General features: G+C 46.7%; 1 protein-coding gene across 4 annotated transcripts in view; it reads left to right on the top strand.

Annotated features, from left to right (window-relative positions):
* LOC106560839 (breast cancer anti-estrogen resistance protein 1) overlaps positions 1-15,730 on the top strand; it is a 134,188-nt gene that overhangs the window by 110,601 nt on the left and 7,857 nt on the right. For all 4 annotated transcript variants that reach the window (XM_014124199.2, XM_014124197.2, XM_014124196.2 and 1 more), the window contains one exon: positions 10,550-10,705. In XM_014124199.2, the coding sequence (XP_013979674.1) occupies positions 10,550-10,705 (156 nt within the window). The remainder of the gene's footprint in view (positions 1-10,549; positions 10,706-15,730) is intronic.

Genomic DNA, 15,730 nt, shown 5'->3' with positions numbered 1-15,730 from the left:
AGATTCAAATATGAATCTAAGGACATCTACTCTATTTCTTTAGTCACTGGTTCTGAATGAATGGGGAACTAAGGGAAGCTGTAGGGGAGGAGATGGAGGAAGGATACAGACAGGACACAGGGATGAGACATATTAACAGAGGCAGATTGTCAGATTTATTTAATGGGCAATGGCTTAATTACCCGTTTAGCTGGGCTGTCACCTTTCAAGTGGCAGGCAGCCTGACTGGGAGAGCAAATATTATTAGAGGATCCGGGAGAGTTGTGGCGTTTCATTAGCAAATAATGTGATTGGTTTCTTAAATACCAGTCAAGCAGGCTACTGAGATAACCTCCACAAAGTAGAGCCAGAGAAGGGGAGCAGAATGAACAGTAAAGGCTGGTGCATGAGGGTGCGTGCAATTTGTGTATGCAAGTGTTTACAGTTGAAGTCGGGAGTTTACATACACCTTAGCCAAATACATTTAAACTCAGTTTTTCACAATTCCTGACATTTAATCCCAGTAAAAATTCCCTGTCTTAGATCAGTTAGGATCACCACTTTATTTTAAGAATGTGAAATGTCAGAATAATAGCAGAGCGAATTATTTATTTCAGCTTTATTAGATTTTAGATTTATTCCCAGTTGGTCAGAAGTTTACATACACTCAATTAGTATATGGTAGCATTGCCCTTACATTGTTTAACTTGGGTCAAATATTTCAGGTAGCCTTCCACAATCTTCCCACAATAAGTTGGGTGAATTATGGCCCATTCCTCCTGACAGAGCTGGTGTAACTGAGTCAGGTTTTGTAGGCCTCCTTGCTCGCACACACTTTTTCAGTTCTGCCCACAAATTTTCTATAGGATTGAGGTCAGAGCTTTGTGATGGCCACTACAATACCTTGACTTTGTTGTCCTTAAGCCATTTTGCCACAACTTTGGAAGTATGCTTGGGGTCATTGTCCATTTGGAAGACCTATTTGCGACCAAGCTTTAACTTCCTGACTGATGTCTTGAGATGTTGCTTCAATATATCCACATAATTTTCCTTGCTCATGATGCCATCTATTTTGTGAAGTGCACCAGACCCTCCTGCAGCAAAGCACCCCCACAACATGATGCTGCCACCCCTGTCCTTCACGGTTGGGATGGTGTTCTTCAGCTTGCAAGCCTCCCCCTTTTTTCTCCAAACATAACGATGGTCATTATGGCCAAACAGTTCTATTTTAGACCAGAGGACATTTCTCCAAAAAGTACGATATTTTTCCCCATGTGCAGTTGCAAACAGTAGTCTGGCTTTTTTATGGTGGTTTGGGAACAGTGGCTTCTTCATTGCTGAGTGGCCTTTCAGGTTATGTCGATATAGGACTCATTTTACTGTGGATATAGATACTTTTGTGCCTGTTTCGTCCAGCATCTTCACAAGGTCCTTTACTGTTGTTCTGGGATTGATTTGCACTTTTTGCACCAAAGTACGTTCATCTCTAGGAGACAGAACGCGTCTCCTCCCTGAGCGGTATGACGGCTGTGTGATCACATGGTGTTTATCCTTGCTTACTATTGTTTGTACAGTTGCACGTGGTACCTTCAGGCGTTTGGAAATTGCTCCCAAGGATGAACCAGACTTGTAGAGGTCTACCATTTTTTTTCTGAGGTCTTGGCTGATTTCTTTTGATTTTCCCATGATGTTAAGCAAAGAGACACTGAGTTGGAAAGTAGGCCTTGAAATACATCCACAGATACACCTCCAATTGACTCAAATTATGTCAATTAGCCTATCAGAAGCTGTTTAAAGACACAGTCAACTTAGTGTATGTAAACTTCTGTATGTAAACTTTTGTCTGCGGGGTGAGGCCGGGGGAATGTACTGCCAAATTCTCTAAAACAACGCTGGAGGTTGCTTATGGTAGAGAAATGAACATTAAATTCTCTGGCAATAGCCCAAGTGGACATTCCTGCAGTCAGTGTGGCAATTGCACTCTCCCTCAACTTGAGACATATTGTGTTGTGTGACAAACTACCAGTGACTCGCTCAATAGGGAAGTGGTCAGATGACGCGGATGCTACACTACAGGACTGTTTTTCTAGCACAGACTGGAATATGTTCCAAGATTCATCCAATGGCATTGAGGAATATATCACCTCAGTCACAGGCTTCATCAATAAGTACATCGATGACGTCGTCCCCACAGTGACTTTGCGTACATATCCCAACCAGAAGCCATGGATTACAGGCAACATCCGCACCGAGCTAAAAGCTAGAGCTGCAGCTTTCAAGGAGCGGGCCACTAATCCGGACGCTTATAAGAAATCCCGCTATGCCCTCAGACGAACCATCAAACAGGCAAACCGTCAATACAGGACTAAGATTGAATCCTACTACACCGGCTCTGACGCTCGTCGGATGTGGCAGGGCTTGCAAACTATTACGGACTACAAAGGGAAATCCAACCGCGAGCTGCCCAGTGACGCGAGCCTACCAGATGAGCTAAATGCCTTTTATGCTCGCTTCGAGGCAAGCAACACTGAAGCATGCATGAGAGCATCAGCTGTTCCGGACGTGTGATAACGCTCTCCGTAGTAAGCATTTCATGGTAAGGTCTACAATTGTGTGTATTCGGTGCATGTGACAAATACAATTTGATTTGATTTCATGTGACTGGGGACAAATCTTAAGCTTCATAATGAAAAATGATATGGCAGGTGAAATGAAGAACGTGATTTTCTTTTTCTCATAACATATTGCACAAGTTGCTACAAATATACACTACCATTCAAAAGTTTGGGGTCACTTAGAAATGTCCTTGTTTTTGAAAGAAAAGCACATTTCTTTGTCCATTAAAATAACATAAAATTGATCAGAAATACAGTGTAGACATTGTTAATGTTGTAAATGACTATTGTAGCTGGAAACGGCAGATTTTTTATGGAATATCTACATAGGCGTACAGAGGCCCATTATCAGCAACCATCACTCCTGTGTTCCAATGTCACATTGTGTTAGCTAATCCAAGTTTATCCAAGTCTGTATAGTTAGTATCAGTGAGGTTTTTGTATTGTATAGTATAGTGTTTTTTAGGGCTTCTTTGCCCATGCCCTATGTCATTCCATTATTTTGTATGGATTGTGGCTTGGCTGTATCTAATCCAGTGTCTATCAGTCACTGGAGAGATCCACTTCCTCTGTCACTGTGTCATGCTAATCACGACCCTTTGATCCTGGTCCCCATCAGCTGAACACTAACATGCATCGGCATGGACTCCAATGCTTCCTTTGTCGGCCAGGCTGAGATAGTGACGCCCTATAGGGAGCAGTCCCTCCCCTCGTTCCTCACTGGGGTGTCCAGAGGGGGTGTGGGGTGTTTGGCAGTGAGGGGATCAGCTAGAGAGAAGGGGGGATGGGACCAGGGGAACCTGTCAGAACTCTGTGAAGTTATCGCCTCTGAAACCCGTAGTGAGCTAGGCATGGCTGCTTTAGTGACGTCTAGAGATCTCCTCAGCTTGCTTCTTCATGTTTGGTTTTGACCTTGTCTGGCACTGAAGAGACAGGCTAGCAGACACGACCAGAACCACACACCCTCACTGTAGCCTAGGCTCCAGAGGAAAGGAACAGGGATCCTTTCAGTTTTTTGGGAAATGGGATTGACTGCGCTCGTGTGTGTGTTTACTCATAACCTCGCTGGGTGGGCGGGATTAGGGTCATGAAATATTGTGTGGATGAAGGGCGGGTGGGTGGCGGGCGGATTGAATTAAGAGAAAACAATGCATGAAAAAATCCGTACATGTATAATTTTTTGGCAATTCATATCTATAGGCTACATGAAGTTTTTCTGTCATCTTTTTTCTCTGCCATTAGTGCGTAGGCCTAGCTGTACGTGTGCCAAATACACGCCAATCGCCAAATATTTTGGGGAATTTGGGCAGAAAACACTAACGCCGATCCACTGAGGCAAAAATGACACTAAACAGAGAACAGTACAGTGCATTTTCTATATTTATCACATATACAGTACTAGTCAAATGTTTGGGCACACCTACTCATTCAAGGGTTTTTTCTTGGCATTCTCTCAACCAGCATCACCTGGAATGCTTTTCCAACAGTCTTGAAGGAGTTTCCACATATGCTGAGCACTTGTTGGCTGCTTTTCCTTCACTCTGCAGTCCAACTCATCCCAAACCATCTCAATTGGGTTGAGGTCGGGTGATTGTGGAGGCCAGGGCATCTGATGCAGCACTCCATCCCTCTCCTTATTGGTCAAATAGCCCTTACACAGCCTGGAGTTGTGTTGGGTCATTGTCCAGTTGAAAAACAAATGATAGTCCCACTAAGCGCAAACCAGATGGGATGGCGTATTGCATTAGGAATGCTGTGGTAGCCGTGCTGGTTAAGTGTGCCTTGAATTCTAAACAAATAACCGACAGTATCACCAGCAAAGCACCCCTACACCATCACACCTCCTCCTCCATGCTTCATGGTGGGAACCACACATGTTCACCTACTCTGCGTCTCACAAAGACATGGCGGTTGTAACCAAAAATCTCAAATTTGGACTCATCAGACCAAAGGACAGATTTCCACCGGTCTAATGTCTATTGCTCGTGTTTCTTGGCCCAAGTAAGTCTCTTCTTCTTATTGTCCTTTAATAGTCGTTTCTTTGCAGCAATTCGGCCATTAAGGCCATGCAGGCTACTCTGAACAGTGATGTTGAGATGTGTCTGTTACTTGAACTCTGTGAAGCATTTATTTGGGCTGCAATTTCTGAGACTGGTAACTCTAATGACCTTACCCTCTGTAGCAGAGGTAACTCTGGGTCTTCCTTTCCTGTGGCGGACCTCATGAGAGCCAGTTTCATCATATCGCTTGATGGTTTTTGCGACTGCACTTGAAGAAACTATCAAAGTTCTTGAAAAGTGCCGGATTGACTGACCTTCATGTCTTAAAGTAATGATGGACTGTAATTTCTCTTTGTTTATTTGAGCTGTTCTTACCATAATGTGGACTTGGTCTTTTACCAAATAGGGCCATCTTCTGTATACAACCCCTACCTTGTCACAACACAGTTGATTGGCTCAAACGCATTAAGGAAAGGAATTCCACATATTAACAAGGCACACCTGTTAATTGAAATGCATTCCAGGTGACTACCTCATGAAGCTGGTTGAGAGAATGCCAAGAGTGTGCAAAGCTGTCATCAAGGCAAATGGTGTCTACTTTGAAGAATTTTAAATGTAACTGTCACAAAATAAGTTGTACTCATCCTTGAAAATGTCGTACTGGAGAGAAGAGGACCAAGGCGCAGCGAGACTGTGAATACTCATACTTTAATAGACTCCAGTAAGGCATCCACAGGAAAACAATAACAGTCTGACTAGGCACACGGCTAAGCACAGAACAATCACCCACAAATCACACAAACACACCCTAATATATGGGACTCTCAATCAAAGGCAGATAGACAACACCTGCCTTCAACTGAGAGTCCCAACCCCAATTAACCAAACATAGAAACACACACACCTGACTAACCATAGAATACAAACACATAGACCATCAACCAAAAACCCGGAAATACTAAATCAAAACACCCTTTACACAAACACACCACCCCGAACCACATAAAACAAATACCCTCTGCCACGTCCTGACCAAACTACAAAAACAATTAACCTTATACTGGCCAGGACGTGACAGTACCCCCCCCTTAAAGGTGCTACCCCAGAAGCACCTTAACAAAAAATAACCCCAAGCAACACCAAAAAAAATTCCCCTTTTCTAAAGGGAGGGAAGGGATGGTGGCTGCCGTCAACGACGGCACTGTGCTACACCCCCCCTCCCCAACCCACCTATTTCTGGAGGTGGCTCTGGTTCCGGCCGTTCCAGGCTGTCGGGCCACTCTGGCATCGCGAGGGGCAGTCGGGCCACTCTGGCATCGCCGAGGGGCAGTCGGACCACTCTGGCATCGCCGAGGGGGCAGTCGGACCACTCTGGCAGTTCGGGTCAGTCTGGCAGTTCGGGACAGTCTGGGCAGTCTGGCAGTTCGGGACAGTCTGGCAGTTCGGGACAGTCTGGGCAGTCTGGCAGTTCGGGACAGTCTGGGCAGTCTGGCCACTCCGGCAGTTCAGCGCAGTCTGGCCACTCCGGCAGTTCAGCGCAGTCTGACCTCTCCGGCACTGTTGACGGCGGGCAGCTCTGACCACTGTCGACTGGTCGGCGCAGCTCTGGCCACTCCGACTGTTGACTGGCGGGCAGCTCTGGCCTCTGACGACTGTTGACTGGCGGGCAGCTCTGACGACGACTGTTGACTGGCGGGCAGCTCTGACGACGACTGTTGACTGGCGGGCAGCTCTGACGACGACTGTTGACTGGCGGGCAGCTCTGACGACGACTGTTGACTGGCGGGCAGCTCTGACGACGACTGTTGACTGGCGGGCAGCTCTGACGACGACTGTTGACTGGCGGGCAGCTCTGACGACGACTGTTGACTGGCGGGCAGCTCTGACGACGACTGTTGACTGGCGGGCAGCTCTGACGACGACTGTTGACTGGCGGGCAGCTCTGATGACGACTGTTGACTGGCGGGCAGCTCTGATGACGACTGTTGACTGGCGTGGCTGGGTTTACGCACTTGTAGCCTGGTGCGTGGTGCTGGTACTGGGCTTACCAGATTATGAACACGCACCTCCAGGCTAGTGCGGGGAGCGGGAACAGGACGAGTCGGACTGGGTTGACGAACTTCCGGGTCCGCACGAGAGACAGGAGCTGGAAACCCACGGCTATGGAGGCGCACAGTCGGTCTCGATCTTACCTCCTGCACAACCCGTCTTGGCTGGATGGAACTAGTAGCCCTGTACGAGCGGGGTGCTCGTACAGGGCAGACTGGGCTGTGCAGGGGCCTGATGGTAGCCGTGCGTAGAGCGGGAGTTGGGTAGCCTGGTCCTCGGAGGCGTACCGGCGACCAGATGCGCTGCGCAGGCATCCTCCTACCAGGCTGGATGCCCGCTCTAGCACGGCACCTGCGAGGGGCTGGAATAACGCGCACCGGACTGTGCGTGCGTATGGGTGAGATAGTGCGCTCCTCAGCGAAACATAGCGCTCTCCACCCCATACGCTCCTCCATATAACCACGGGTAGCTGGCTTCCGGCTCTTCTTACGCCTAGCCAAACTACCCGTGTGCCCCCCAAAACATTTTCTTGGGGGTGCCTCTCGTGCTTCTCCTTCAGCGCGTACTTGGCCTCGTACCACCGCCTCTCTGCCTTGGCTGCCTCAATTTCCCACTGCGGGCGGCGATAATCCCCAGCCTGGTGCCAAGGTCCGGCCCCGTCCAGAACTTCCTCCCAGGTCCATTTCTCCCGCCAGTCCAACTCGAAGTCCCTCTGCTCCTTCTTCTGCTGCTTGGTCCTTGAGTGGTGGGTGATTCTGTCACAAAATAAGTTGTACTCATCCTTGAAAATGTCATACTGGAGAGAAGAGGACCAAGGCGCAGCGAGACTGTGAATACTCATACTTTAATAGACTCCAGTAAGGCATCCACAGGAAAACAATAACACGACAATAACAGTCTGACTAGGCACACGGCTAAGCACAGAACAATCACCCACAAATCACACACAAACACACCCTAATATATGGGACTCTCAATCAAAGGCAGATAGACAACACCTGCCTTCAACTGAGAGTCCCAACCCCAATTAACCAAACATAGAAACACACACACCAGACTAACCATAGAATACAAACACATAGACCATAAACCAAAAACCCGGAAATACTAAATCAAACACCCTTTACACAAACACACCACCCCGAACCACATAAAACAAATACCCTCTGCCACGTCCTGACCAAACTACAAAAACAATTAACCTTATACTGGCCAGGACGTGACAGTAACATATATTTTGATTTGTTTAACACTTTCTTGGTTACTACATGATTCCATATGGGTTATTTCATAGTTTTGATGTCTTCACTATTATTCTACAATGTAGAAAATAGTCGAAATAAAGAAAAACCCATGAATGAGTAGGTGTGTCCAGACTTTTGACTGGTACTGTAGTCGGGAGGTTGCAGACGGTTTATTAGCACTGGTGTGTGTGTGATTGGACTGCTATTTTCCTCTCCCATCAGTAGTGAATGCAGCAGCAGCAGTGTATCTGTAGCTGGGAGTAGATAATCACAGATTTCCCCAGTGCCCTGATTGGGAGAGAGATAACAACATTCCTTATCTGTGTGATTCCATAGCCCTTGCCTGCAGGGGATCGATAGCAGGGCCAGATTAAAGGAAGTGAGAGGAGAGGGGAAAGACACACACACACACACACACACACACACACACACACACACACACAGCCAGAGGAGCTCAGATAGACTTCCAAGGAGCACTGACATTATGTGATGATGACATGACATGATATGGTCCTGATAGGAAGTGCTAATGATTTGATTTTCAATATCCTGTGATGTATTGAATACTACATTTGACTACTAGTTTGGATGGACACTTATGTTCCAGTTACTGTCTCTGTATTGAGAGCAGCCAGTGTGCTGTTGTCAGTCAGTCTGTTTTCATTTCCCAGGCCCAGACAGTTGACATAACACTGAGACTATAATACTGTGGGTAAACAGGCAGACAATAGGACAGGCGTTGTTCCCACGCTGACCGGCCAAGACCCCCATTCTGTTTTTACTGCCTCTGGGGTTAATCCAGACCCTGACTCTGTTACAGGCTGTTTTGGCTCCTCACTGTGGGTCAGGAGGTTTTCATTAAGATTGAGTCTTGAGTCGATATAATGTGTTCTCTACTGTTATCATCTACGGCTGGGATCATCAACTAGATTCAGCCGTGGGACAATTTTTTATTGAGTGGATGGTCAGGGGGCCTGAACATAATTACAAATAATTAGTAGACTGCAAATTGACTGCAAGAAGCCCAAACAGATATAATATTTGACTAAAACATAATCATTTCAAACCTTGCTTACATTTGTACATGATCACATACACTGAATGTTCAATGCAATTGGAACTCCTGCTCCTTCCATGACATAGACTGACCAGGTGAATCCAGGTGAACGCTATGATCCCTTATTGATGTCACTTGTTAAATTCACTTCAATCAGTGTAGACGAAGGGGAGGGGACAGGTTAAAGAAGGATTTTTAAGCCTTGAGACAATTGAGACGTGGATTGTGTATGTGTGTCATTCAGAGGGTAAATAGGCAAGACAAAAGATTTAAGTGCCTTTGAACGAGGTATGATAGTAGGTGCCAGGCACAATGGTTTGAGTGTGTCAAGAACTGCAACACTGCTGGGTTTTTCACATTCAACAGATTCCCATGTGTATCAAGAATGGTCCACCACCCAAAGGTCATCCAGTCAACTTGACACAACTGTGGAAAGCATTGGAGTCCACATGGGCCAGCATCCCTGTGGAACGCTTTCAACACCTTGTAGAGTCCATGCCCCGACTAATGGAGCATGTTCTGAGGGCAAAAGGGGGTGTTCCATTGTTTGTACAGTCAGCGTATATCTCTCTGTTATGTGTGGGAGTACTTTTGAACAGAAGAAAATTGAAATCACTTGGAGCTGATTTGCTGGTGTTTTTACAGTCTTTTATAAAGTACAGTTGAAGTCGGAAGTTTTTCAACCACTCCACACATTTCTTGTTAACAAACTATATTTTTAGTAAGTCGGTTAGGACATCTACTTTGTGCATGACACAAGTAATGTTTCCAACAATTGTTTACAGACAGATTATTTCACTTATAATTCACTGTATCACAATTCCAGTGGGTCAGAAGTTTACCGACACTAAGATTGATTTGCTGCAGGAGGGACTGGGGGACTTCACAACATAGATGGCATCATGAGGGAGGAAAATTATGTGGCTATATTGAAGCAACATCTCAAGACATCAGTCAGGAAGAGCTTGGTTGCAAATGGGTCTTCCAAATGGACAATGACCCCAAGTATACTTCCAAAGTTGTGGCAAAATGGCTTAAGGACAACAAAGTCAAGGTATTGGAGTGGCCATCACAAAGCCCTGACCTCAATCCCATAGAAAATTTGTGGGCAGAACTGAAAAAGTGTGTGCGAGCAAGGAGGCCTACAAACCTGACTCAGTTACACCAGCTCTGTCAGGAGGAATGGGCCAAAACTCACCCGACTTATTGTGGGAAGCTTGTGGAAGGCTACCCGAAATGTTTGACCGAAGTAAAACAATTTAAAGGCAATGCTACCAAATACTAATTGAGTGTATGTAAACTTCTGACCCACTGGGAATGTGATGAAAGAAATATAAGCTGAAATAAATAATTCTCTCTACTATTACTCTGACATTTCACATTCTTAAAATAAAGTGGTTATCCTAACTGACCTAAGACAGGGAATGTTTACTAGGATTGAATGCCAGGAATTGTGAAAAACTGAGTTTAAATGTATTTGGCTAAGGTGTATGTAAACTTCTGACTTCAACTCTACATAAGACTTAAAGATGCATCAATTTGATAAAATCTTATAACGGACCATTTCACTAACCTCATGCCTCTCTCGCTCTCTCTCTCCGTCAGGTGGTGGTGCCGACGCGGGTGGGCCAGGTGTATGTGTATGACACGGGAAAGTCGGAGCAGGATGAGTATGACGTCCCTCCCAGACACATGCCTCCCTCCCAGCAGTCACAGGATATCTATGACGTTCCCCCAACCCGCGCCCAGTACAGCCAACAGGTGAGGAGTCAGCTAGTCTCTCTCTCTCTCTCTCTCTCTCTCTCTCTCTCTCTCTCTCTCTCTCTCTCTCTCTCTCTCAATTTCAATTCAAATTTGCTTTATTGCCATGACGTAACAATGTACATATTGCCAAAGCTTACTTTTGATATTTACAATATGAAAATAATAAGAATCAAAATTGTCAACGGGACAACAGTAACAACAATAACCAAGGGTCAAAATAACCATACATTGAACAATAACAATAAGCATACAGTAGAGGACATGTGCAGGTTGATTGGTCTGTCAGACACTGTCCCTCATCTTATGGCAGGCAGCAATGTAGTGCGCTGCCAACCCACAGCTCTCTGCGTCCTCCCCCAACAGGACGGGTAGGCTACTCTCATCAGAGAGGTCTTTGAAACCTTGAATAAGGGTTTCAAATTTGGGGAAATGACAGTCTCTAATTGTTTTATATTTTGGACATTTTGTCAGGAAATGCAGCTCTGTCTCAGGTTCTGCTGTTGTGCAGTGGTTGCACAGCCTTTCCTCTACAGGGAGCCAGGTTTTCCTGTGTCTACCCTTCTCAATGGCAAGACTGTGCTCACTGAGCCTGTACTTTGTCAAGGTTTTTCTAAGGTTCTGATAAAATAGTTAGCCACGGTGTACTGTCGATTTAGGGCCAGATAGCACTGCATTTTTCTTTGTGCTTGTGCTTGTGTTTCCCAATAAGCAATGCAGTTTTGTTCTGATTGTGTTGTAATTTGTTTTATTCTGATTGATTGGATGTTCTGGTCCTGGGGCTTCAGTGTGTTAGTAGAACAGGTTTGTGAACTCAGCCCCAAGACCAGCTGGATGAGGGGACTATTTTCTTTGCTCAGCTCTTGGCATTGCAGGTCTTGGTAATGATATGAGAGGGGGTCACTGTATTTTAGATGTTTCCAAAACTGAATTGCTCTTTTTTGAGTTTTTATTATTAGTGGATATTGGCCTAATTCTGCCCTGTATGCATTGTTTGTAGTTTTCCTCTGGACATGTAGGAGAATCTTACAGAACTCTGCATGCAATGTTTCAATGGGGTGTTTGTCCCATTTTGTGAAATCTTGTTTTGCAAGTGGACTCGACACCTCGCTGCCATAAAGTGCAATTGGTTCAATGACACATTCAACTAGTTTTAGCCAAATTTGAATCGGTATTTCAATTTGAATTTGTTTTTTAATGGCGTAGAATGCCCTGCATACTTTCTCTCTCAGTTCATTCACTGCCTCATCTCTCTCTCTCTCTCTCTCTCTCTCTCTCTCTCTCTCTCTCACCTGTATTTATGTTTTAAATGCTGCACTCTCCCGCTTTTCTAGTATACAGTAACACACCCACATCCAGACACACATCACTGAAGATACAATTTCTCATCTTCCATATCATCAGCAATTGAGCCACACTAGTTTTGACCTCTTACCCTTGACCACCCCAGTGATGGTGGTGTCCTGTGTATGAGAGGGGGTGTGGTATTCATGTCCTCTCACTGTCCTGCCTCGCCACTTATTGTCTCTGATATCACTGAAGTCATTTCGTCCTCTTCACAAGATTGATGGCTATTTTTCTTCTCTGCTGGCTTACACACTTCCTGACTCGACTGGTCGTCTTTCTGCGAAGTGTCTCATTAACTTCTCATTAATATCTGATGTATTGGGAATATTAAACCTCTCTCTGTCTCTCTCTCTGTATCTCTCTGTCTCTCTCCCTCTCTCTGCCTCTCTCCCTCTCTCTGTCTCTCTCCCTCTCTCTGTGTCTCTCTCTCCCGCTCTCTGTGTCTCTCTCTCCCTCTCTCTCTGTCTCTCTCTCCCTCTGTGTCTCTCTCTCCTTCTCTCTGTCTCTCTCTCCCTCTCTCTGTGTGTCTCTCTCCCTCTCTCTCTGTGTCTCTCTCCCTCTCTCTCTGTGTCTCTCTCCCTCTCTCTCTGTGTCTCTCTCCCTCTCTCTGTGTCTCTCTCCCCCTCTCTCTGTGTCTCTCTCCCTCTGTGTCTCTCTCTCCCTCTCTCTGTCTCTCTCTCCCTCTCTCTGTGTGTCTCTCTCTCTCTGTCTCTCTCTCCCTCTGTGTCTCTCTCTCCCTCTCTTTGTCTCCTCTCCCTCTGTCTCTCTCTCTCTCTCTCTCTGTCTCTCTCTCCCTCTGTCTCTCTCTCCCTCTCTCCGTCTCTCGCTCCCTCTCTCTGTCTCTCTCTCTCTCTCTCCCTCTCTCTGTGTCTCTCTCCCTCTGTGTCTCTCTCTCCCTCTCTCTGTCTCTCTCTCCCTCTCTCTGTGTGTCTCTCTCCCTCTCTCTCTGTCTCTCTCTCCCTCTCTCTGTCTCTCTCTCTCTCTCTTTTCTCTCTCTCTGTGTCTCTCTCCCTCTGTGTCTCTCTCTCCCTCTCTCTGTCTTTCTCTCCCTCTCTCTGTCTCTCTCTCCCTCTCTCTGTTTGTCTCTCTCCCTCTCTCTCTGTCTCTCTCTCCCTCTCTCTGTCTCTCTCTGTCTCTCTTTCTCTCCCTCTGTGTGTCTCTCTCTCTGTCTCTCTCTCCCTCTCTCTGTCTCTCTCTCTCTCACTCTCTTTGTGTGTTTAAACCCACGGCGGCTCTGTGATTCCACATTTATTTTTAGAGGAGGTCATACATTACTAGCAAGGGAAGTAGATATTTCATTGTCTGGAGGCGTTAGAAAAAGGTTGTATTTTTCCACAAAGCACAGTGAGCAGCGTGTCCTGAGCTGCATGCGCTCTGGATCTGAAGGTGAACCCACTTTCTGTGTCATCCCTCCTCACACACACACACACACACACACACACACACACACACACACACACACACACACACACACACACACACACACACACACAGAAACACAGACAGACAGACAGACAGACAGACAGACAGACAGACAGACAGACAGACAGACAGACAGACAGACAGACAGACAGACAGACAGACAGACAGACAGACAGACAGACAGACAGACAGACAGACAGACAGACAGACAGACAGACAGACAGACAGAGGCATGCATACACACACACATACACACACACAGGCACGCATACACACACATACACACACACAGGCACACATACACACACATACACAGGCACACATACATACACACACACACAGGCACACATACACACACAGGCTCCTGAAGCAGATAGAGAAACACACAGCCATTCTCTCTACTGACATCATCTATTCCCAAAACAAGTCACATGCATTCAAGCACAACATATCAGGACAAATGGCTGCAAGACATGGTAAAAGAGAGGGAAAGAGAACCAGCTGGAGGGAGGAGAGAATGAGGGAAAGAGAACCAGCTGGAGGGAGGAGAGAATGAGGGAAAGAGAACCAGCTGGAGGGAGGAGAGAATGAGGGAAAGAGAACCAGCTGGAGGGAGGAGAGAATGAGAGAGGAGAGAAGGAGGGAAAGATAGTCAGCTGGAGGGAGGAGAGAATGAGGGAAAGAGAACCAGCTGGAGGGAGGAGAGAATGAGAGAGGAGAGAAGGAGGGAAAGAGAACCAGCTGGAGGGAGGAGAGAATGAGGGAAAGAGAACCAGCTGGAGGGAGGAGAGAATGAGAGAGGAGAGAAGGAGGGAAAGATAATCAGCTGGAGGGAGGAGAGAATGAGGGAAAGAGAACCAGCTGGAGGGAGGAGAGAATGAGGGAAAGAGAACCAGCTGGAGGGAGGAGAGAATGAGGGAAAGAGAACCAGCTGGAGGGAGGAGAGAATGAGGGAAAGAGAACCAGCTGGAGGGAGGAGAGAATGAGGGAAAGAGAACCAGCTGGAGGGAGGAGAGAATGAGGGAAAGATAATCTGTTGGAGGGAGGAGAGAATGAGGGAAAGAGAACCAGCTGGAGGGAGGAGAGAATGAGGGAAAGATAATCAGCTGGAGGGAGGAGAGAATGAGGGAAAGAGAACCAGCTGGAGGGAGGAGAGAATGAGGGAAAGATAATCTGTTGGAGGGAGGAGAGAATGAGGGAAAGAGAACCAGCTGGAGGGAGGAGAGAATGAGGGAAAGAGAACCAGCTGGAGGGAGGAGAGAATGAGGGAAAGAGAACCAGCTGGAGGGAGGAGAGAATGAGGGAAAGAGAGGAAAAGCTGTTTGATGAAAGAATATAGTGCTGGGACTGGAGGGATATCATTGCATTCAAGTTCAGATAGCAGGCCTAGGATCAGTCAGTGGGTTCAGTGGACAATCCAATGGGCCCTGGCTTTGGTTTTCTGCTGAGAGGAGTAACACAACCATCTCATTTTCACTCCAAACTGTGATCAGATCAGTGTACCCGCTGAATACCAACTCCAAACAAATTGCATCGCCTGAATTCAAGATTCTGACAAAGTGTTTTGGCAAGGTGCCCAATGGTTGTGGAGGTGGATTTGGTATTCATACTGTAGTCCCTCTTGCCTCCTCTCTCTGTCACTCTAATTCCCCAAAGGCCCGGGGAACAGATTGTATCACATTGTTTGTGCAGAATTATAATTGCTAATCTGTTTGTTTGGGGCCAGTCACATGGCGAGAGATGGGAGTGCAATTTTCTGTGTGTTAGGAGTTCAAGATTGGATGGAGGAGTTGGCTTGTCAGTCTGCTGCTGTTTGCCGTCAGGTCATAGAGAAACGAGGATGGAGGAGTTGGCTTGTCAGTCTGCTGCTGTTTGCCGTCAGGTCATAGAGAAACGAGGATGGAGGAGTTGGCTTGTCAGTCTGCTGCTGTTTGCCGTCAGGTCATAGAGAAACGAGGATGGAGGAGTTGGCTTGTCAGTCTGCTGCTGTTTGCCGTCAGGTCATAGAGAAACGAGGATGGAGGAGTTGGCTTGTCAGTCTGCTGCTGTTTGCCGTCAGGTCATAGAGAAACGAGGATGGAGGAGTTGGCTTGTCAGTCTGCTGCTGTTTGCCGTCAGGTCATAGAGAAACGAGGATGGAGGAGTTGGCTTGTCAGTCTGCTGCTGTTTGCCGTCAGGTCATAGAGAAACGAGGATGGAGGAGTTGGCTTGTCAGTCTGCTGCTGTTTGCCGTCAGGTCATAGAGAAACGAGGATG

This window comes from Salmo salar, chromosome ssa10 (genome assembly GCF_905237065.1).
Source record: "Salmo salar chromosome ssa10, Ssal_v3.1, whole genome shotgun sequence".
Lineage (NCBI taxonomy): Eukaryota > Metazoa > Chordata > Actinopteri > Salmoniformes > Salmonidae > Salmo > Salmo salar.
This window is presented reverse-complemented; position numbering and strand designations above follow the sequence as displayed.